At 51.7% G+C, this 21,120-nt stretch overlaps 1 protein-coding gene across 7 annotated transcripts in view; it reads left to right on the top strand.

Annotated features, from left to right (window-relative positions):
- The window catches only part of col16a1 (collagen, type XVI, alpha 1), a 59,884-nt gene that overhangs the window by 24,156 nt on the left and 14,608 nt on the right, over window positions 1-21,120 (top strand). For 2 of the 7 annotated variants that reach the window (XM_088602447.1, XM_088602443.1), the window contains 30 exons: window positions 332-376; window positions 764-799; window positions 1,412-1,534; window positions 1,961-1,996; window positions 2,296-2,331; window positions 2,587-2,679; window positions 3,452-3,496; window positions 3,840-3,875; window positions 4,342-4,395; window positions 4,629-4,682; window positions 4,898-5,029; window positions 6,505-6,540; window positions 6,962-7,069; window positions 7,392-7,514; window positions 7,857-7,910; window positions 8,680-8,721; window positions 9,001-9,036; window positions 9,484-9,537; window positions 9,925-9,993; window positions 10,713-10,757; window positions 11,135-11,161; window positions 11,818-11,874; window positions 12,922-12,972; window positions 14,654-14,725; window positions 16,373-16,426; window positions 19,273-19,317; window positions 19,571-19,699; window positions 19,830-19,862; window positions 20,477-20,563; window positions 20,770-20,832. In XM_088602447.1, the coding sequence (XP_088458573.1) occupies window positions 332-376; window positions 764-799; window positions 1,412-1,534; window positions 1,961-1,996; window positions 2,296-2,331; window positions 2,587-2,679; window positions 3,452-3,496; window positions 3,840-3,875; window positions 4,342-4,395; window positions 4,629-4,682; window positions 4,898-5,029; window positions 6,505-6,540; window positions 6,962-7,069; window positions 7,392-7,514; window positions 7,857-7,910; window positions 8,680-8,721; window positions 9,001-9,036; window positions 9,484-9,537; window positions 9,925-9,993; window positions 10,713-10,757; window positions 11,135-11,161; window positions 11,818-11,874; window positions 12,922-12,972; window positions 14,654-14,725; window positions 16,373-16,426; window positions 19,273-19,317; window positions 19,571-19,699; window positions 19,830-19,862; window positions 20,477-20,563; window positions 20,770-20,832 (1,875 nt within the window). Of the gene's footprint in view, window positions 1-331; window positions 377-763; window positions 800-1,411; window positions 1,535-1,960; window positions 1,997-2,295; window positions 2,332-2,586; window positions 2,680-3,451; window positions 3,497-3,839; window positions 3,876-4,341; window positions 4,396-4,628; window positions 4,683-4,897; window positions 5,030-6,504; window positions 6,541-6,961; window positions 7,070-7,391; window positions 7,515-7,856; window positions 7,911-8,679; window positions 8,722-9,000; window positions 9,037-9,483; window positions 9,538-9,924; window positions 9,994-10,712; window positions 10,758-11,134; window positions 11,166-11,817; window positions 11,875-12,921; window positions 12,973-14,653; window positions 14,726-16,372; window positions 16,427-19,272; window positions 19,318-19,570; window positions 19,700-19,829; window positions 19,863-20,476; window positions 20,564-20,769; window positions 20,833-21,120 lie in introns of all 7 variants that reach the window. The other 5 variants (XM_088602446.1, XM_088602445.1, XM_088602449.1 and 2 more) reach the window with 5 other exon arrangements.

Here is a 21,120-nt window from a genome sequence, read left to right as displayed (position 1 = left end):
TCTCCAGAAATTTGTTCTCAGTAGACCGTCTGGTTAAATCAAAGATTAAATTAAATAATGTGACCTACTGTATATCAGGCAAGCAGTGAGTTGTGTCATTAATGTCAAAGTGATTAGAGGATCATGAGTGAGATTTACACGGTTAAAGCTGATCCTACTGTGTGGGGGCAGAGCTTTGCAACTGTTCTGCTATCATAGGATTTTAATAAAAACTTCCAAATGTCGGTACTGTAAACCCTCCTTGCACACAGTGTTAATAATGTAAAGTCAACAGACTCCTGGTCAAGAAGCTCTTTGCCTTCTGCAGTAATGTCATGCATTTCTTTTCCAGGGGGATTCTGGGATGCCTGGTCAAGAGGGTCAGCCTGGGGATCCTGTAAGTAATCGCGGTCATGGGCTCCCAACATCTCTGACATCGCTTCTGACATCCATGTCCATGTGACCTTCCTCAAGTCATGTCATCTGCTAACCTCGGTCTAATAGATCATCTTTCTTTGACATTGAAACTTCCCGAAACTTCATGTTATGTTAAATCAGACAGGTAGCATGTTCCAACATTTCAGTGAGTTCATCCGAAGTACCATATACGTATTTATCAGAACCTCACCAATCAGCCAATCAGAATGGGTCCTCTGCAAGTGGGAGGGGACAAGACTGGGAAGGTCACACCCAGCCAATAGTGAGGGAGGTATTTGTATTTGTATTTTGGGAGGGAAGTAGGTTGTTGCACAAATTTGATTTTGTGAATATTTGTTTTCTTCAGGGGCCCAGGGGACCAGGGGGTCCTAAGGGAGAGAAGGTAAGGGCTCACTCAGACACTCTTTATCTTTCCTATTACAGGACTAGGCTGCTCAGAGGCACATTCAGTCATAGTGCACCAGAACGCTCACCACACACCAGCTATCAGTGGGGAGGAGAGCAGAGTAATGAAGCTAGTTCAGAGATGGGGATTATTAGGAGGCCATGATTGATAAGGGCCAATGGGAAATTTGGCCAAGACTCCGGGGTTACACCCCTACTCAGGACCTCGGTTTTACGTCTCATCCGAAGGACGGCGCCTGTTTACAGTATAGTGTCCCCGTCACTATACTGGGGCATTAGGACCCACACAGACCGCAGGGTGAGCACCCCCTGCTGGACCCACTAACACCTCTTCCAGCAGCAGCCTTAGATACCCGTGTGTTAGTAGCCCAGCGGGGCCCTGTTCCCCCGTCCGGCTGCTCAGACGTGCAGGGCTGGAGGCGTGGAGGAGGCAGAGGACCTGCTGCTGGCTGAGTGCTGAGTGCTGCATCGCCAGGTTCTGAAGGGGGCAGTGTCCCCCTCGGCTGGGGTGTGTGCAGCTCCAGTGCACCCCAAGCCCTGGGGTTGTTTCATGCACCTGCCCATGCCTTCTCTTCCCCGTCCATCTCAGGGGGACCCCTGTGAAGTGTGCCCCGTCTTGCCGGACGGCCTGGAGAACACCGTGGCCCTGCAGGGGAAGCCAGGCCCCAAGGGAGAGCCAGGGGCCCCGGGCGGAGGAGAGCCAGGGGTGCCGGTAAGCCCCCCCTTCTCCGTTTCCCTCCTCTCTGCTGCAAGCCCGCCGCAGGGACGAGAGCCGAGCGGGAGAATCACGCGCTTCGATTTCTTCCCTGTAGCAAAGCAGAAGGATGTCTCCACCTGCCTGGCCTCAATCAATATCTGCGGTTTCACAAGAAGTCCAATAAAGATGCTTTCCACTACTTAACTGCCTCTATGACAGATACTGTATGTCTCATTACAGCTCTCAAGGAAAGTCTCTTCTGAGACTCCTGAGAAGGTTCAGCCGAGGAGCAGTTAGAAAACGTTTGTGTGCTTTAGTCTGTAATGATTTCCAGTGGCCGCCAGTGCCTGCTCACAGCAAGAGAAAGAGCCCATCTGTGAGACTGACCAGGGGGCCAGTTAGAGCACTGTTAAAGATATCCATTCCTCTTTCCCTTTCCAGGGATCTCCTGGCCTCCACGGAATCAAAGGCGATAAGGTAAGTTTCCTGGTTCAGGCCGGCATGTTGATGAGGTTTAGCCTGATGCCTTAAGAAAATGCACAAGCTCTGTGGCTCGCGGGAGACTTGAGAATTCCCCCTCCATATGGCATAAGGTATGATATAGGTAAAAACAACAAAATAAATGGATTAGTCTACAGTGATTGCATTTCTTATTTCCATCCAATTCTGCACTTCGAGTGGAATGTGTTGCGGTCTTGAAGACATGGCAGAATGGCTCCCATGGGCTTGGGTTCTCTCCCAGCTCCTTTCTCATCATCCTTATCTTTCCTTAACAGGGGGAGTCAGGATCCAGTGGGCTGAAGGGAGAGAAGGTGCGTCTGCGAGGTTTAAACAGCTTGGTGTCTTAGGGGAGAATCTCAGAACGGTGATTTGCACACGCATGTTGAATTGCAGTTGTATAACACTCAGCACATGGAAGTGACTACCCTACAGGATGCTTAGGACAAGATTCACTGAAGAACTGCTTCTCAAACTAAATTTAGGAAGATACAGTTTTTTTTTATTTGTGCATAAGGGATATTTCCAATCTTGAATCTCTGACTGAGTTCACTTTTTTGTGTTCCCAGGGTGAATCATGTGAGCTCTGCCCAACGCTCGGCCAGCTGCCTGCCAACCTGATCAACGCGCAGGAGGCCAAACTGAATATGAAAGGCGAGCCGGTGAGTCCCTGGTCTCGGAGTTAGCGCCCCCTAGTGGATCCACACAGTCAGAGCAGTGGAACTTTATTGTTGCAGCCTGTACTGGTACTCAAGTACTCAAGGTCTGAATGTGAGTTTAGTGTGCATGTATTTAATACTTCAGGTGGTCACTGCGTCAGCATGCTTAGGCTGCAAAGGAACAAGTAAAAGGTTTATTCCATGCTGAAAAGAGAAGAAGAAAAACACAACGTTTCTGCCTTGGAGCCTTCCTCGGGTCACACCTGAATACGCTTTGTGACCATGAATGCTATTAATTTTTAAAAGGCCAATTCATTTTTGTTTGCAGTCCCATTTTTTTCCTGCAAATACGGCTATAGACCATTCTTTATGTAAATAGCTGTTTTTTTATAGGATCTTAGTTTCTTAATCTTCCTAACAACAGTAAATGTGTGCTTGCTGGCACCCTGTTTGTTAACTTAGTTAGTTCACTGGAACATCCCAGCTACAGCTTGGAAGAGGAGTCTCACTGACAAGTGAGGGCACATATACATACAAGTAGGCTACAGTTAACTCTGCAGCTGGGTGGCAGGTTTCCTGCTAATCTAACAAAATCACCACATATTTCCCATGTTCAGTTCTTGTGTTTTGTGTTTTACTTCACATGTCATAGTCACCCGCTTTGCTTTCTTTCGATTCTCCATCCAAATGAAAATGCATTTTCCTTCTGCCTGAGCTGGTTTAGCACACTGATCCTGTCCTGTGGTATAAAAGGAGGTAACATTGTGTTCTGCAGGGTGAGCCAGGAGCCACAGGTCTGTCAGGACAGAAAGGAGAAAAGGTGAGATGTTGTATCATTTCGAGATCCTTCCCGATGTGGTTTAGGAAGCGGGGTGCGTCCCAGCCAGCACTTTGGGGTCAAGAGGAACACTTGCTGCTCATGGAATGGGGGAATGGGTGCCCTCTTCTGCACTCGTGGAGTGAGACCACAGAGACTGAGCGAGAAGCATGACTCCTCCGGTGCCGGCTTGACCTCGGTTGTGGTTTAAGACGCGCGCAGTTGTTCTCAGGGGCACCCTGATGTGTAATAAGGGCCATGACCGTGCCTGATGGGCGGGGATGTGAGGCGTGGCAGGTGTTCTCGCTGACGGGTCAGACCCAAGCCCTCTGCCTCTGTGTTCCAGGGCCACGCCGGCGAGCGAGGACCAGAGGGCAGAACGGTGAGGCGCCAGAGTCAACGAGGAGCCTTCGTGCTGTGTCGGCCGTAGGGAGAGCACTTTGTGCAGCTTGACACATGAAACGTTGCACAGACACATTGCATGTTCCTTCGTAAATCTTTTAGAGTTTATTCCTCGTTAGAAAATAACAATTCAGTCTTCTAACTTTGGAACATTAGGAGTTTGTAGTTCCTGCATCAGAAGACAAGTGGTAGGTTGAGTGAAACAGATGTTTTATGATTACAGCCCTAAGGAAATGAAGCAAGTCTTGTGTGGGAGGTCAGACAGGCTCCAGCTGTGTTAGTGGTTAGTGTTGGGTCACTTTGAATTGGGGCTTAAATTGACTGTGTAGTGACTCTTTTCTAGACGTATTTAGATCTGGATGAGCAAAATCATTTAGTGCACTTGTCTGTACAGTTTTTCTACCCTGTAATTAAATGTTATTGAATGTTATTCGTTCCCGCTTCAGGGCAAGACAGGACAGCGTGGCCTGGGTGGCCGTGATGGAGAGAAGGGGGACAAGGTGAGGGCTGCAGGATGACTTCTGTTTGATCTCTGAGTCTGAGACGAGCTGGCTGGAAGCAGCCCGGCAGGTCCTGTGGCTTGGTCAAGCTATGGATCCAAGTCCAGTGAAGGAGCCGAGAGCTGGGCTCTTGCAGAGAGATTGTCTGCAAACCAGTCAGTACAACCACCTCTCGTAACACAAATGAAGAAACCGGGATGCGTGGTGGATGAGTCACTGTTTCTGTCTTTCAGGGTGATTCTGGAGTCCCAGGAATCAAGGGGGAGTCAGGCTTCAAGGGAGAGAAGGTGGGACTTGAGTGCCAACTGCTTTTTGTGTTTAGTATGATGCCACTGCTATAGTCTATAGACTCCTCCCCCATTTCTCCCTATTTTCCCCGACCTTCTGCACTGATCAAGCCCGATATTGAGTAGAGCAGGTGGTGTGCCCAGTCTGTGGCGCTCTTTCACACTGCGGCCGTCAGGAAGGGGCATTTCTGACCTGTGCTTCTCTTCTTGGACAGGGGGACTCCTGTGACCTGTGCCCAGCGCTGCCCGCAGAGGCTGGTGGCCCCCAGCCCACCATCAAACTGGCAGGCCTGCCTGGGGAGAGGGGTGAGCCCGGGACGCCAGGGATCGGAAAGCCAGGGGAGCCGGTAAGAAAGCGCTGGGATTTATGGGTGGGCGTGGCGAATGCTGGAGAGATCGCGTGACTCGTCAGTCAGTGTTTCATGCCGTGAGGTAGCAGTACTCACAGGCCGAGCTGCCTTCCGGTTTTCTGTCAATCCGAGCTGTTGATTACTTAATTGGACTCATCGTTGAGAAGATGGAGCCTGTGACCTATGACCTGTGACCTAGTATCAGTGCAGAAGGGAACAGGAAACTTCGAGTCAAAAGACGCGAGAACATGAGGCTTTTCCAGTGTCAGATCCATTGGCTCACTGCAAATTCCGAACCTGTTCTGACGCTTTATCTCAGGGCACTTTACAATAAACCAAAACTAAAGCATTTGACATACCTGAATGCAATAAACCGTTTTGAATTAAAAGAGAGAGTATAAAAATGAGTTTGAAGACAGAATGCGAAGGGGCTGACTGATGTGCCGGGTCCAGAATGGACTGGGGCGTCTCTCCTCGGTCTTGGAGCAATGGAAAGAAAGCGGATTCTCCCCGGCTCTGGGTGTGACGATGATGCTCATGCCCGTCACACCACACTGTCCCAGGGCAGTGAGGAAAACCCAAGTGCAGGCGGAGCAGGCAAGCACACAGTCCAGGGGAAGTTGCAGAAAAGCTGCCAAAAAACAAGCAAGCAAATTCTTAACCAAGAGGTCCGTGGAACACAGCACACAAAACAAAACTCCAAGAATAAGCATCAAAGTTAATGCAAATACCGCAAACCTAAATAGCCAGCTCCCGGGGTGACAGGTGTGGAGATTGAGGCGATTGTGGTGACGCACAGGTGGAACAGATCCTCTTCCAGTGCAAGTAGTCACAGCAACTGGCTGATTGGCAGGTCTAGCTGAGGCTCTGCCTGTTGACTTGGTGATCATCGCTCATCCTCCAGCTCTGCTGCGGGAGTGACTGTGGGATGTCAGAGGCCAGAGAGCGCAAACAAACTGGGTGCACAGGGAGAAGGTGGTTCACTGGTGTAGTGAGGTGCACTTCACAGTCCTCTCTTAAGTCAACAGGAACTAAACCACTGATTATAGGCGTCATGACAGGTTTCTCTCCAAACCCCTTCACGAAAGGCAAAAAAAGCTTGCATTTTAAATATCTTACAAAGTTTCACAAAGCTATGATCTCACAGTCGATTGGTCGCATTCTCCCCCCTGTTCTTCTGGTTGATAACAGAGGTCTGCTCTCTTCTCAAACAAATCAGGCCGAGCGAAAGCTTCCGCTTCCTGGTTTTTCAACATCATCTGACCGGTTGTCTTCCTTCAGCTGGCCAGATTCCTGAGGACGGCAGGTCATTCCCCACAGTTTTCTGGGGGGGGGATGTGGTTCAGACAAGAATCGCCATGTTCATTTTGTCAGAAGGCCTCGTTCTGCCTGGCTTCATTCTCAAGGAAAGGGAAAGGGGCAGCTCTCTGTGTGTTTCTTTGTAACAGTCTCTCTTCATCTCTGGCCTCTAGGGTCGGCCTGGCAGTCCTGGACTGAAAGGAGAGAAGGTAAGTGAAGAACACCCGAGGGCAGTGCAGGGCTGGGAGAGGACAGTCTACCTGTTGACGTATGTCTAAATAACGGCCTTCATCCTCACACACAGTGCCTCACACACAGGAGGGGGGCACTCCCCCTGGGTGATGTGCAGCACTCTGCACTCTGATCAGGCCGAGAAACTGCATCACCAGTTGGAGGTGCAGGGAAGCCAGAGTGGACAAGCAGCCCTTGGATTATTGTTGACCTAGCAGATAGAACCTCAGTTTAACATCTCATCCAAAGGACAGCAATACACATAATGATTTTGTGTATTTTTTAAACAAAAAAGAAGATTTTTTTATTTTTACCTATTAGTGTAAGAAACATTTTTTAGTTTTCCTGTTTGTTTCCTTAAACGTGGTGATTGACCACAGACGCTGGTTGTGTCCACAGGGAAACCAGGGGCTCCAGGGTGATCCGGGGACGGCGGGGTCTGCGGGGGTCCCAGGACTTTCAGGGGAACCTGGGAGGAGTGGCCTGCCAGGGCCCAAGGGGGAGAAGGTGAGGGACCCCTCTGTGGAACAGAAAGCACTGCCTGGCTACGTCACGGGTCCGACTGTCTGGGACACCAGCAGCCTACCAGCCCTTATAGTGCAGCTCATTGTGGACTTCAGTTTCCATGTATTAAGAACGTGCCTCGCACAGAAGGTTTTTCACACAACAAATAAACATACATTTATCTTACTGAGCAGCTGAATGGCAAAGATTTTAGAGTGGATTCACGTAATCTCCGGTGTCGCGGGTACTGTTCTTCTGCCTGTGCTGACCTGTGCCCTCCACCATGCCATGTCACTGTGTGCATCTGTCTGCTCTCCCTGCACAGGGGGATGCCTGTGAGATGTGTCCATCACTGCCAGAGGGCCTGAAGGATACAGTGGGGATCCCGGGACACAAGGGCGAGAGGGGGGAGCCTGGACTCCCGGGGACAGGAATCCCTGGAAGACACGTGAGTCTGTCTCAGTTTTCCTCAGGAAAAGAGTGGAATGGGCTCTACTCCCTTGGTCGGGTGATTCTAGAGTGTCAGTTCATCGATTCAATCGGTTTCATCTTGCTCCACCTTCCTCAGTTGTCCCGTGGTTATCACATGATGTGCCCTCCTCTCCTCTTCCCACAAGCAGTAGCTAAGATACTGACGTGTTGCCAGTAACAGTATCCTTGCAATTTGGTTTATCTAAATTATGGTCCTGTTCTGCTTTCTCTCATAGTTTTTGGTTGTACTTTGTGTACCTATGTTCTCTACAAGCAGGAGTTGCTTTTTTAACTAAACCTTTCCTTCTTGTCCTGGCAGGGTCAGCCTGGCCTCCCCGGAGCCACAGGGCCTCCTGGTCCCAAGGGCAGCCAGGTAGGAGAGAGCTCACCTGTCTCATGTGGCTTAGAGAGAGCTCACCTGTCCGTCAGGCATGGCGACCTGGCCGTGAGAGAGCTCACCTGTCCGACAGGCACGGCAGTGTGTTCGTGAGAGAGTTCACCTGTCCGTCAGGCACGGAAGTGTGTTCGTGAGAGAGTTCACCTGTCCGTCAGGCACGGCAGTGTGTTCGTGAGAGAGTTCACCTGCCTCATGTGGCCTTAAGAGAGCTCACCTGTCCGTTAGGGACGGCAATGTGTCTGAGAGAGCTCACCTGTCCATCAGGTATACCTGTGCACGAAGATGCTTCCTGATGACAGTCCTACTCGAACACCATGCACACACAACAGAAACACCACACACACTGTGCACAAACACCACACGGAACCACACCACCCCTTCTTGCACTACAAAACACACATCTAGCAGGATCACTTGTCAGCTTAAAACAAGATACCTACAATTTCAACAGGAGGTCAACACAGAATTGTGATTCTGTATAAAAAAGGAAAAACTGAGTTAAGAGCAGAGCAGTGGAAAATGTCTAAAATCTTTCTCCTAGCAGTGGCCATAAAGAAGACTAATGATACTGAGGTCCATAGAGAGCTCACATAAATGACCTACAGTATATCTTGTTCTTTGTGGTATCTATGACTATAATGACGTAGTTTGCAAAGAGAATGGCAGGCTTTAGGGACTAAGTGGGGGTCTTGGAGGTGGCTGAGGGGCACTAACGACTGCTCTGCCTTCTGGTGCTGTTTTTCAGGGAGATCCAGGAGTAGCGGGACAGGGGCTCCCAGGACCCCAGGTAATCCAGACATCCACTCTGTCACTCTCTGTTGTCTCTCTCTCTCTCCTGCTGGAGTGAAGCAAAAGGAGTTGTGGTCGCCCTCAGGTTTCTGGGTTCTGTTATGAGTGTGTTTGTTGTTTTCTCTCATGCGGTGCTGTAGACACAGACACCAGGAAGGGGAGTGTGACGGGGAGTTGTTTCACGTTGACATATGGCCTCTGAGGCCTCTCCCCAGTCTGCAGCAGTCTGAACACATAGTGCTACCATACCAACCCACACCATGCTTCTTCCCCACAGGGAGAGGACGGGCAGAGGGGTCCCCCCGGGAAGCAGGTACGTGATGTTTCATCTTCTCAAGGATGTGTACAGCCCTAACGAGGAAACAGGGATGGGTCAGCCAGCGTGGTCAGCTGGGCGGAGCTTGCTGACCGCTGATCGTTACCATAGTGACGAGAAGAGCGAATCAGAAAGCTCAGTGAAAACTGCGGTTGTTCCTAAAAGGGAATAACAGCAGGCAGGAGCAGTTTGGCTCCGGGCTTGCTTGATGTGTCAGGGCTGAGTGAACTGCTGTCGGTGCAGGCCTGTGTTCAGTTGTGTAGTCAACATCGCTGCCTGCAGGGTCACGGCTGGAGATCCTCTGTGTTACGTCCCAGCCAATGGAGTATTTCAGTTATTGCCCAAGGGGATGAGCAAGTTAATGGTTAGGCAGCCTCCTGGTTCTGCTGGTACCAGTGGCGCCAGTATTGGCTGTGTGCTGATCAGTGTGTGGTTCCCCTTCAGGGTCCAGCAGGCAAGACCGGAGCCACGGGACCACGAGGGGTCAAAGGAGAGAAGGTGAGAAGGTTCCTGCAGGATCCCCCATTATTTAAGCAGGGGTGCCAGATTGCACAGAAGTACGCGGCAAGGCAAAGCATGTTTAAGATGGGAAGAGGAGCCACTTCTTTAGGCAGGAGGATATTAGTGTCTGGAACAGGCTGTCTGGTCGTGTTGTTGGAGGAGATGTCCTTGTATCTTGTAAAAAGAAAATCCACAGATCCTTAAATTTGTGATCCATACCTCCAGTCCCCATTGACTGCATTGCCACAGGCCTAGGCAGCTTCATAGACATTTAGTGAGGTTTAGCAGAGGTAGCTCAGGCATCTGCAAACCCTGCAGATACTGCAGACTGAAGCAACACACCTCTGGCCTTAAATATCGGTGAACCCCATGTCTTTCCTGCAGGGCTCTGAAGGACCAGAAGGGCCTCCAGGGCCCCTGGGACCAGTGGGCATCGGAGTGATGGGGCCCCCGGTAAGGATGTCGGTCCATCGAACACGGAGGAGGGCGGAGCAAGGGGGAGCGGGAGGAGCAAGCAAAGAGGGGGAATGATAGAGGTGGGAGGGGAGGGAGCGAATGAGGAGGAATGGGGAGATAGCTGGGAGAGAGGAGGGGGGACTGAGTGAGAAGGGAGGGGGAGGAGCGAGGGAGGAGGGAGGTGGGGAAAGTGAGTATGGAGGGAGAGGGGCTGTGGGTGAGGGAGGGGCTAGAGAGGAGGGAGAGAGAGAGTGAGTGAGGAGGGAGAGGGAATGTGGAGTAAGGAGGGGGAGGAGCTATGGAGGAGGGAGGGGGAGGGGCCAGAGAGAAGGGAGAGAGTGAGTGAGGAGGGAGAGGGAAGGTGGAGTAAGGAGGGGGAGGAGCTATGGAGGAGGGAGGGGGAGGGGCCAGAGAGGAGGGAGGGAGAGAGTGAGTGAGGAGGGAGAGGGAAGGTGGGACAAGGAGTGGAGAGGAGGAGCTAAGGGGAGGAGGGAGGCGAGGTCTAAGAGAACGTAAAACGAGAGCGGACTACGTGTAGCGTACATCAGGCACGGAAGCCGACAACAGAGGGAAACAAAGGAGATCCTGTGAGGAAAGTGCTGGCGAAAGATCAGTGCCAGAAGGAGGAGGAAGCAAGGGGCGGGTATCTGGCAGTAACAGAAAATGACAGTTTGTGTAAATTCTGGCTGGTGACCAACTAAGGTTTGGTGTTGCAGGGGAAGGATGGCATTCCTGGGATACCTGGAGGGGATGGACACCCGGTGAGTAACTCTGTTTCCACCCAGGCCTCGGTCCAGGCTCAGCTGAAACGCTGCTCTTGGCCCTGTTTGGCCCTGGTTCAGTCTCGCAGCTTTGCAGACCTGTGCTTCTAAAGGCACTGAAGCTAATTGTCACAGAGTCTTTCTAATGGGTCAGAATTGCGATGCTGTACTGTGCACTGAACCTATGGATAAACACTCAACATGTGAATAAATCACCTTTACAAAGGTGGCATTGATTTTTAATTCAGACTGTGACGGGCTGTCTGCGTTTCTAAAATCCCAGCATTCATTTGGTCTGAATCTTGCCTGTGAGGCTTGACTGTTCTGGATCAGATCTGCAAGACAAGTATGACAAAGGTTTGTCTCTTTTATTTCAGGGAACAAGTGGGCCCAAAGGAGACAAGGCAAGTCTGTTTTAAAGCGGGGATTGAAGGAGGATCTGATTTAAAATAGCAGAACAGATGGCAATCAGAGGTTTGAAGAGAGGGAAGAGATAGCCTGAGGGGTCTGTGAACAGAAGAGAGATGACAAGGAAGTTTCGCTTGTGGGGGAAGACAAGACATGTTGCTTATGAAAGCACTCCTGGATAATGAGATGAGTTTTAAACAGCAGTGTTTAAGTAACATGATACACCTCGGAGTGTTACCGTCATTGACGCAGTTTTTTTTTTATTTGAAAAACAGAAATGTGGGCGAAGGTATTTTTTTGTCATTAAGGGTACCGAAGCTCACTTAGGAATGAAAAAAAAACAGGAAGGAGCATAAGAGAATAAGGCTAAAGTTCAGGTCATTTAAAAAATAAATATTCTGACTTTACAGATGCCTTTGATATAAAAAAACAGATGCCTTTTGATATGAAATAGATCCCCCCTTCAGGGTTTTTGGGTTGGGCTGCTGATGTGTGGCGCGGGGGAGGGTGCCCAGTCCTGCTTCGGTCCCGTCGTCATGGAGACCGTGGCACTGCTGGTGTGAGTGGGAGTGATGGAGTGATGGGTGCCACCCCTCCCACAGCCCACCCGCCCAGCGCTGGGGCGTAACAAGACTGTCGTGTGTTTCCGCAGGGAGAGCCGGGGGACTGCGGCTGCCAGCCCCCCACATTCACCAACTCCGGCAGACCTGTGAGTGCTCCCGACCCCAGCCTCGTCTTCGGGACGGCGGCGCCCCCAGCAGGGCAGACAGGGAATACACAGGCTCCTGATCTGGGACTGTAAATGATTATCCCGTGGGGGAGGGACCTCCGGCTCCAGTCTGGGGGGGGCGTGTTCCTGCAGGTTTCCAGGTGCTTTTAAAGCAGCAGCACCTGAAGATCCTGGACAGTCTGTTACACTGCTGCACCTCACCCAGAAGTTCCTTCAGCGAGACCATGGGGAGCCGAGTGCGAGTGGCAATGTTCAGGGCCCCTGTCCTGGACACCAGGCTGCTCTGGGGCCCTGCCAGACTGGGTCTGGGAGCTCCTGTCCTGCAAGCCAGGGGTGAAAGCAGAAGCTCAGAGGGACAGAATCAAGAGATTGAGGGACACAGGAGAAAGTTTCTTTCACTCTGAACTGTAGCTTGCTCATTTATTTAGTTACAGATTAGACACTAAACGTTTATCTAAGTCTGGTGTCTTAAGACAATTTTCACTCCTGGTGGAGTGTGGAAGAGGTGCAGACGCTGCAGAGCGGTCTTACTGCACGGGTCTGGCGCTGAGACAGGCTGTGGCCTTGCTCTGGGGTTTCTCTCCTGTATGGAAGACAAAGCCTCTTCCTCCTGTCAGCTCAGACCTGGGCCTGGTTTCCCCCCAGAAGAACAGTGACCAGAAGGAACAGTAGAGCCATGTGCAGTGGGAAACCAGACGGAGACCAAGTGCAATGTCAATACAGGACGTAATGTTAATAGGGGTTGTGATGTGAGCCCAATAACACTGTGGCTCATGTGAGAATAATGTGCAAATTTCACCTTCTGTGGTGGGGTTACATTTGACATGGAGACTGTGCACAGTGCAGGGCACTTTCTCAAGTGTCAGGAGTACCTTCATGTGAACAGGGACTCCTTCCACAACGAGCACCTGCTCGTCTAACTCTTCTTCCCAGCTTCGTACTCTCACGGGGGCGTTTGACTGAAGGGTCATTAAGAAAAATGTCTTTAACAACAGCAGGATGCAATGTGATTTCTCTCCTCTGCAGGGTGCTCCTGGCACACTGGTCACTGGGAATTTTTGGCAGCCTGGACCTCAGGTCTGAACTGGTTTCGCTTCACTGTCCGTCTTGTCCACCTGTCTGTCCTTCTGTCCGATGTCTGTCTGTAAGTGCTGCACTTGTCCTCACCCCCTCTGCCAGTCCAGCCAGATGCGCATTTGTCTGGTCTACCTGGGCATCAGCTTCAGCTCTGGAGCTTGTTGAATTCATGTAGATTGGTCTTTTGAGAGAATATATATCAGCTGCAGGGTGATCACAACGCTTAACCCTTGTGGATCACATGGACTTGACTGTCGTAATTGAGTGCCGTGTTACTCCAAGCTGAATTAAAATTTCATCTGGCCTCCCATCTTCCCTGGAGCTTAACCACACCAGTGCAGGAACAGCACCGCTGCCGTCTGGAAAGGCGACCGCAGTGCTGTGATCCGCTGCCCTGCTGTGACAGGCGACCGCAGTGCTGTGATCCGCTGCCCGGCTGTGACAGGCGACCGCAGTGCTGTGATCCGCTGCCCGGCTGTGACAGGCGACCGCAGTGCTGTGATCCGCTGCCCTGCTGTGACAGGCGACCTCAGTGCTGTGATCCGCTGCCCGGCTGTGACAGGCGACCGCAGTGCTGTGATCCGCTGCCCTGCTGTGACAGGCGACCGCAGTGCTGTGATCCGCTGCCCGGCTGTGACAGGCGACCGCAGTGCTGTGATCCGCTGCCCTGCTGTGACAGGCGACCTCAGTGCTGTGATCCGCTGCCCGGCTGTGACAGGCGACCGCAGTGCTGTGATCCGCTGCCCGGCTGTGACAGGCGACCGCAGTGCTGTGATCCGCTGCCCGGCTGTGACAGGCGACCGCAGTGCTGTGATCCGCTGCCCGGCTGTGACAGGCGACCGCAGTGCTGTGATCCGCTGCCCGGCTGTGACAGGCGACCGCAGTGCTGTGATCCGCTGCCCGGCTGTGACAGGCGACCGCAGTGCTGTGATCCGCTGCCCGGCTGTGACAGGCGACCGCAGTGCTGTGATCCGCTGCCCGGCTGTGACAGGCGACCGCAGTGCTGTGATCCGCTGCCCGGCTGTGACAGGCGACCTCAGTGCTGTGATCCGCTGCCCGGCTGTGACAGGCGACCGCAGTGCTGTGATCCGCTGCCCGGCTGTGACAGGCGACCGCAGTGCTGTGATCCGCTGCCCGGCTGTGACAGGCGACCGCAGTGCTGTGATCCGCTGCCCGGCTGTGACAGGCGACCGCAGTGCTGTGATCCGCTGCCCGGCTGTGACAGGCGACCGCAGTGCTGTGATCCGCTGCCCTGCTGTGACAGGCGACCTCAGTGCTGTGATCCGCTGCCCTGCTGTGACAGGCGACCGCAGTGCTGTGATCCGCTGCCCGGCTGTGACAGGCGACCGCAGTGCTGTGATCCGCTGCCCTGCTGTGACAGGCGACCTCAGTGCTGTGATCCGCTGCCCTGCTGTGACAGGCGACCTCAGTGCTGTGATCCGCTGCCCTGCTGTGACAGGCGACCTCAGTGCTGTGATCCGCTGCCCGGCTGTGACAGGCGACCGCAGTGCTGTGATCCGCTGCCCGGCTGTGACAGGCGACCGCAGTGCTGTGATCCGCTGCCCGGCTGTGACAGGCGACCGCAGTGCTGTGATCCGCTGCCCGGCTGTGACAGGCGACCGCAGTGCTGTGATCCGCTGCCCGGCTGTGACAGGAGACTTGATTTCCTTCTTGTTTTCAGGGGCCCCCCGGACCTCCTGGCCCCCCCGGCCCCCCAGGTCCCCAGGGGTTCATTGGGATCCCCGGCCCTCAGGTAAGAGCCTTGCCAGCTGCCGTTTCACCCCTTGCCTCCCGGAGAGCCCTGGACACCGAGGGCTGCACTGTCTCTCTGTCTCTTCGCCTGGTCTGCATGGGCTTCTGTGCAAACTCACTGTCGCCTTCACAAGGAAAATAGCGCCAACAGCACTAAACCTCCGGTTTTAAAAATACTTCAGTATTATAAATTAAAAGTATTCTATTAAGTATTATATAACTAAACCTTAAATGTAGCTGTAAAAGAATTATCATATGTAGTATCTTTAAATACAGGAGAATTCATGAGTAAATATAACAACTTACAGTAGGTCATAGTTTACTACTACTTTAAAAGCAGGTTTAACAAATTAGAAAAGTAGAGTAATTAGCATTGCTTAAAATCCCACTAACACCCCAGACCTACAGTAGTGCTCCTGCAGATAGCTCCTGGGAGTGGAGGATATCCAAGCCATTTAGAGGGGGAACTTATTGTGGTGTAAGGACTGACTGAGGCAAGGCAGTGTGCTTGGAAAAACAAGCCCACATTGTTCGACGGAGGCTCGGAGCAGGCCGGGCTGAGCCGGGCCCAGCTGGGCTGGTCTGACGGTGCCGCTCTGGCGGGTGATTTGCCTCACCTCCCCTCGTGTCCGGGCCTTGCTGGACTGGAGCAGGACTGTCTGCTCTGCAGTGCCTTGTCCCCACTCAGCCTTCCCAGCAGTGAGTTCTCAAAACAGAAGCACAAAAACAGCACCTAAATTTTTTTTTCAAAAAAAGGAAGCAGCGCCCTGATACCGGACGCTTCCGTTCTGCTGGAAATAAAGAAGTCAAACGCTGGCCGTTTGAGCTCCGGTACTAAACTCCCACCCCAAAGAGCATGTAAAAGAGCAAATAAAAGAGCAACTACAGGCCCTGAGGCAGCAGAACACCAAACATTACATTCTGATCTCAATGCTTCCCAAAAACAAAAAGTTTGGAAAATCTCAGAGGAGACGATATCCTGGACTTCCATGCGGTGGGGCCCTCGCCTCTCTCTCTCGGCCGGCTGGCTTTAAAGAACAGGCAGAGCTCACTGCAGCGGTCAGGGCCTCTGTCCTGGACACGAGGCGGCTCTGCGGCTCTGCGGCTCTGCCAGCCGGGATCTTGGTGTTGTGTCAGTGTGCTTGCGCTTGCTCATGTCCTGAAGTCCACACAACCCACTGCAACAGCATCTCCGCCAGCAGCGCAGTCTATTTATAAAACCATTTAATGACTGCAAGCACGGCAATAGAAAATAGAAACTGCAAAAGGAGAGCAGTGTTCTGCAGGGTCTCACTAATCGTTATTTTATATAGTGCCTTTCATGATGCATCATCTGAAGGCGCTTGACAACAACAGGGTCAGTTGTTGTCAGTTGTATGTGGTGAGCACTGCTTTTTCTTTAACCTGGTATTGTGTGGAAACCCTTGTTGATTTGAAAAAAGTTTAAAAAAGGTATAAAAACTCTCCAAGTCGGCAATCACACACGGATACCAGGACAAGGGCCGCTAGCAGGGCTTTCGGCTGCAGCTGATCTCCTGCTGATAGCGGGATTTCAAAGGGAGCTGGAGGAAAATCAGCTCGAGGCACGACACTGACGCTGGACTGTAGCAGCAGACTAAACCCATTGAACCTCAGTTCCTTCTTTCAGGGTATCCCTGGAAACGATGGCTTACCGGGGAAACCGGGGCTTCCCGGGGAAGTAGTAAGTAACCAGACAGTGGGCGGAGCCCGTGGGCGGTAGCTGAGGTGGCGAAGGGGGCGGCCAGGCGCCGGGCCGGGCGCCGGGTCTGCTCAGAGTGGCGCTCTGCGGCCGTGGCCTGCCAGCCGGAGACTGGCTGCGTGTTAGACACCAGCACTGCAGTTCCAGCCCCAGCGCGCATCGTGTCTCCCTTTACAGAAACAAGGGGACTGTTGTTCCGCTTGTTACAACTTGGACTAAGACGCAACAGAATAGAAGCTGGTAAATCTAGACTGCAGTGAGGCTTCAGCTCCTTCATGAGCACAGTGGAACAGTGTGCAGAGGGCTCTTTATGACGTTTGAACTGAACGCACTTGCTGCAGATGCATTTCAGTAACCGGCCCTGGTGTGCTCATATGAAATGTTAAATTGTGACGTGTGTTTCATGCTTCTTGGTTTATTCTGTTGTGTTTATGAAGGAGTTGTGACTTCTTTTTGCCTCAAGAACAGAGATACCAGCAACATGAATTCTATTTCTTATAAGACGATCACAAAAAATGTCCTGTATAACAATTTATCCATTTTTAATTTTAGCTTAAATTTCACTTTCCAGTTTGGGCTTTGCCTGCACGGGAAGTACAGACAGAGCTCAGACACCCGTCCTGCAGGCGTCTGAAGGCAGATCTGCGCCATGCAGAGACCTGCAGCGCCAGGGGCTGGCTGCCATGACTCAGGGCCAGACCGACCCCAGTGTGCCACTCTGATGGACACCGCCACAGCCCACCAGCCCCCAGGCAGCACAGAAAAGCACCTGAACAGTTATATGTCAATGGTTTAAAACTCAAAACCTAACCGCATGTCTTATCCGTTAAAAAATAAAACAAAATAAAATATAATTTCTAGAATTAGGAATCTCCTCACAACAAATTTGAAAATTACTGTAACCTGAAGCAGCAATTTCTGTAGTTGAGAAAGAGTAAATAGAAATAAGGTAAAATAATGGTAAAAAGAAGATAAATAGAATTTTTAGACAAAATGATGGCTCTTCATTGACATATAATTGCAATGAGACCATTCACTTGGAGAGCGACTTGGGTTACTGCCTCTCAGATGGCTTTTCTTCTTGCTGTGAGGCTGGCAGTGATCACATGCACATGGGTGCCAAAACAGGACAACAGGACGCGTGTCATCTGAACCTGAAAGCAAATATCAAATATCTTTTAAATATCAGCACTTTAGGGGGACAAAGCTACATTTTCATCACAGCCTTGCGAAGGAATTTGACCTTTGCCAATGAGAAAGCACCATGTCACTGCCCTTCAGTGAGTTAGATCAAAAGCTGGCCGTTCGTACCCTGTCATCTCAGCTGGAAGGCTGGGTCACATGACAGGGCCCAGTCACAGTCTGTCACCTCCGCTGAAGAACTGGGTCACATGACACGGCCCAATCACAGCCTATCAGTTTTGCTGAAGAGCTGGGTCATGTGACATGGTCCAATCGAAGCATGTCATGTCTGCTGAAGAGCTGGGTCATGTGACAGGACCTCAGAAAAAGAAAGTGACACAGCAGAATCTGAACTCACTTCACCAATCCTCTGCTTACCTGCTTAGATCAGTGGAGAACAAATTCTCATTTACAGTGGTGGCCTGGAGAGTACCCGATTACCGATTATACAATGCAGTAACTCATACTGTATGTATTTTGTCTCATTTTCGGCAGGTGCCCTAACACAGAAGTTATTTGTGCAGTAGCTCTTGATGGAGGCAATTTTAATCAATTACTTTTTCCAACATTAACAGTAAATTTGACAGCCAATCTGTAATCCATGTCTTCTATTTGTGAATAGTCTGATTGCTTAAATGTTGTGAAAAATTGCTAGCATTGCTGAGTCACAGTTCTGCAAGGTTTGAGCTCAACATAAGCACCAACCTGAAAGTAATATATAACAGAATTTAGTGAATAGCTATTTCCCTTCAAGCCAGAATCTCCCATTTAAAAATCAGTGAATGAATCTGAATTTTGCACTTAAACGGCTTTTTATTCTGTTTTCCTTTTCCCTCCCTTTTTATTTTTTCGATTTTTTTAACAGACGTTGAAAAACTGCTCTCTCTGCTCCTTCTCTGCATGTGTCAGAAAGAGGGTGGCAGGGCGCCCTGAAGCCCGTGGATGAAAGATCACTGCTCGGCTCTTTAGGGCCCTCAAAGGCTTGGGGGGGCGGGGGGGTTTGAGGGATTAGGGGTCATTTTCTCGCAATGATCTCTTTCCCAAACTCCCCCACGCAGTGTAGCCTGCCTCAGGCAGTGATAAACCAGTCTGTTAACGGCCAGGCTCCTTAGAAGTAGATTACCTGCTTTTGTGCATTATTTTATTCCTCTTGCCCAATGTCTAAGCAGTCATTAGTATTGCATGTTAACTAATGTATCGAGACCCACCCAAGCTGGAACTTTCAACACATCCCCTGTACCTGCTTGGCCACTGGTCCTCTGACACGCCCACCTGCAGGGTCGTTTGTCATGTGACCCGCCGTTACTCCTCCACATCACCTGACGGGAGCATCACTGATCCCTCACTGATGTCACTACAGGCTCCCAGCAGGCCGTAGGAGCCGCTGTTTTACTAGAGTGCCGGGGGAACTCATTCCGAATCGTGCCGCCATTGAACCAGTTACCCACCACCTTCAGAGCAAGTAACCTGGCCCTTCCTGAAGGAAGAGGGACACCAATGGGTTACAGTGACAAGGCTTTTCCAAGCCAAACTGAAGTGTGAATGAAAGTGTGTCTCCGACCCTTCTGCCTCTCGCGGCCTCAGAGGGGGCCTGGTCGTGCTCGATCACTCGACACTCTTGTCACATTCTCTTCTCTTCCCCACAGCCACCCCTGGCGCTGATCGGAGAAACGAAAATCGAGGTACTGAAGGTGAGGAGCTCACGACAAGATCACCAGCTCGATCAGGTCCTTCTGCCTCACTGTGTGTGCCAAGGCCTTCCCCCTGGCTCCTTAAACCAGCTGCTCCCTTCGGATCTCTCCCCTTTAAATGTGTTATGTGCATGGCACGGTGTTTCTGCGCGGGACGTGCAGCAGTATTCTCATCGTGTCCAGATCTAGCCCCGGCAGCGCTTTCTGCAGCTCGTGTTCCTTGTGAGTGACGCGGCCTCTCTCTCTCTCCCAGCAGGGCCTCTGCAGAGACTGCTCCCAGGGCCTGCCCGGCGTGCCTGGCGTGATCGGGATGAAGGGAGAGAAGGGGGAGCAGGGGGAGCAGGGCCAGCCGGGAGCGGGATCGAGCGACGGTTGTGAGAAGGTGATGGTGCCGCTCTCTCTCTCTCTCTCTCTCTCTCGGTGTTGACTGGGGGTTTGCGGGGCAGGGAGTGACAGACAAACAGAGGAATGCTGCGCCAGGGCTGAGTTTTGTTTCTGGTTTTGCTTTGCAGTGCTTTGAGAGGCTCCAGAAAGAAGAAGCCCGGGTAGGTGCAGCTCTTCCGCCACTGTGATTTCCGGCAGCCCTGTGCAGCTCCCACGTAGCTCCATCAGTTTTTAGTCGCCACCGCTATCAAGAGGAATACTTGTCCTGTTGATTTTGCCCCGCGCTGCAGAAACACTCTGCTGTGTGAGCGCACAGTGCGGAGGAGAAGGATCGAAATGTTGGTCCGGACAGGATGCTAGGAGCCCAAGCATATGAAAATGCACAGGCATCATCTAGCAGCAGGACCTGGACAGAAACATGTGTTTCAGCCTCTCAGGTTAGGGTTGAGGGTGCCTTGAATATATTACCCAGCCGTGTTGTTGAAGCCAGTATTCGATACCCTGTTTTTTTCCCAAGAAACAGCAGGATGAAATCCTACCATCTATCAGAGGGGCTAGATGAGCCAAATGGCCTCTTCACCTTCTCTGGGAAATAGAATCTGGGATCGAATGAAACTCTGGGACTTGCGCTGCACCAGGAGTTACTGTGCAAGTGAAGGCTGTGATTGGCTGGTTGATTTTTGGAGTCTCGGGGTGTCAATTGCCAACCAGAGCCCACGACCGCCTCTCCATCCTCGTGACGGGGCTCAGCTGATTCCCCCTCTCTCTGTTTCAGGGTGACAACGGCAATGGGGGTCCAGGGTGCCCCGGGGTGCCAGGTACCCCAGGGATCCCCGGACAGCGAGGGGAGAAGGGAGAGCAGGTGAGGTGGGCAGGTGGGTGGGGGGCTGTCCAGCACGTTGTGATTTTGATCCCGGCTTGACGGATCAAAGGCAACGGGTGATGAAATACTGTGCTAGCAGAGGCGGAAAGTGTTGTACCCGGTGGATAATGGCCACCAGGAACGGTGTGAGATCCTGCCTCTCCGGGGGCGCCAGCATGACCCAAATACTTTCTCCCACTGTGCAGGGTGAAGAAGGATCACATGGTTCACAGGGCCCCAGGGGGTTCCCAGGTCCTCCAGGACCCATGGTAAGTACCTTGGAGTACAGGAGTCAAAAGAAGCACTAAACCCCTCTAATAAGGAAGTGGAGCTTTGGAAGCACTAAGCAGACTGCGAAGCCCAATCTGTCCTTTAAGACAAGCAGAGCTGCAGTGCTTTGTTTGATCCACAGGGGGCACTCTTCGGTCGATCACTTGATTGGCACTCAGATTCTTCCCATGTGTCCGACAAAGACTTGGGAAAGAGTTTGTCTTCATCAGGGTTCCTTATATTTTCTTGGGCGTTGTTATTCCCTCCGTTTTATCTAGACTTGTAGA

Source organism: Lepisosteus platostomus, chromosome 13, assembly GCF_059453375.1.
Source record: "Lepisosteus platostomus isolate fLepPlt1 chromosome 13, fLepPlt1.hap1, whole genome shotgun sequence".
Classification (NCBI taxonomy): domain Eukaryota; kingdom Metazoa; phylum Chordata; class Actinopteri; order Semionotiformes; family Lepisosteidae; genus Lepisosteus; species Lepisosteus platostomus.
This window is presented reverse-complemented; position numbering and strand designations above follow the sequence as displayed.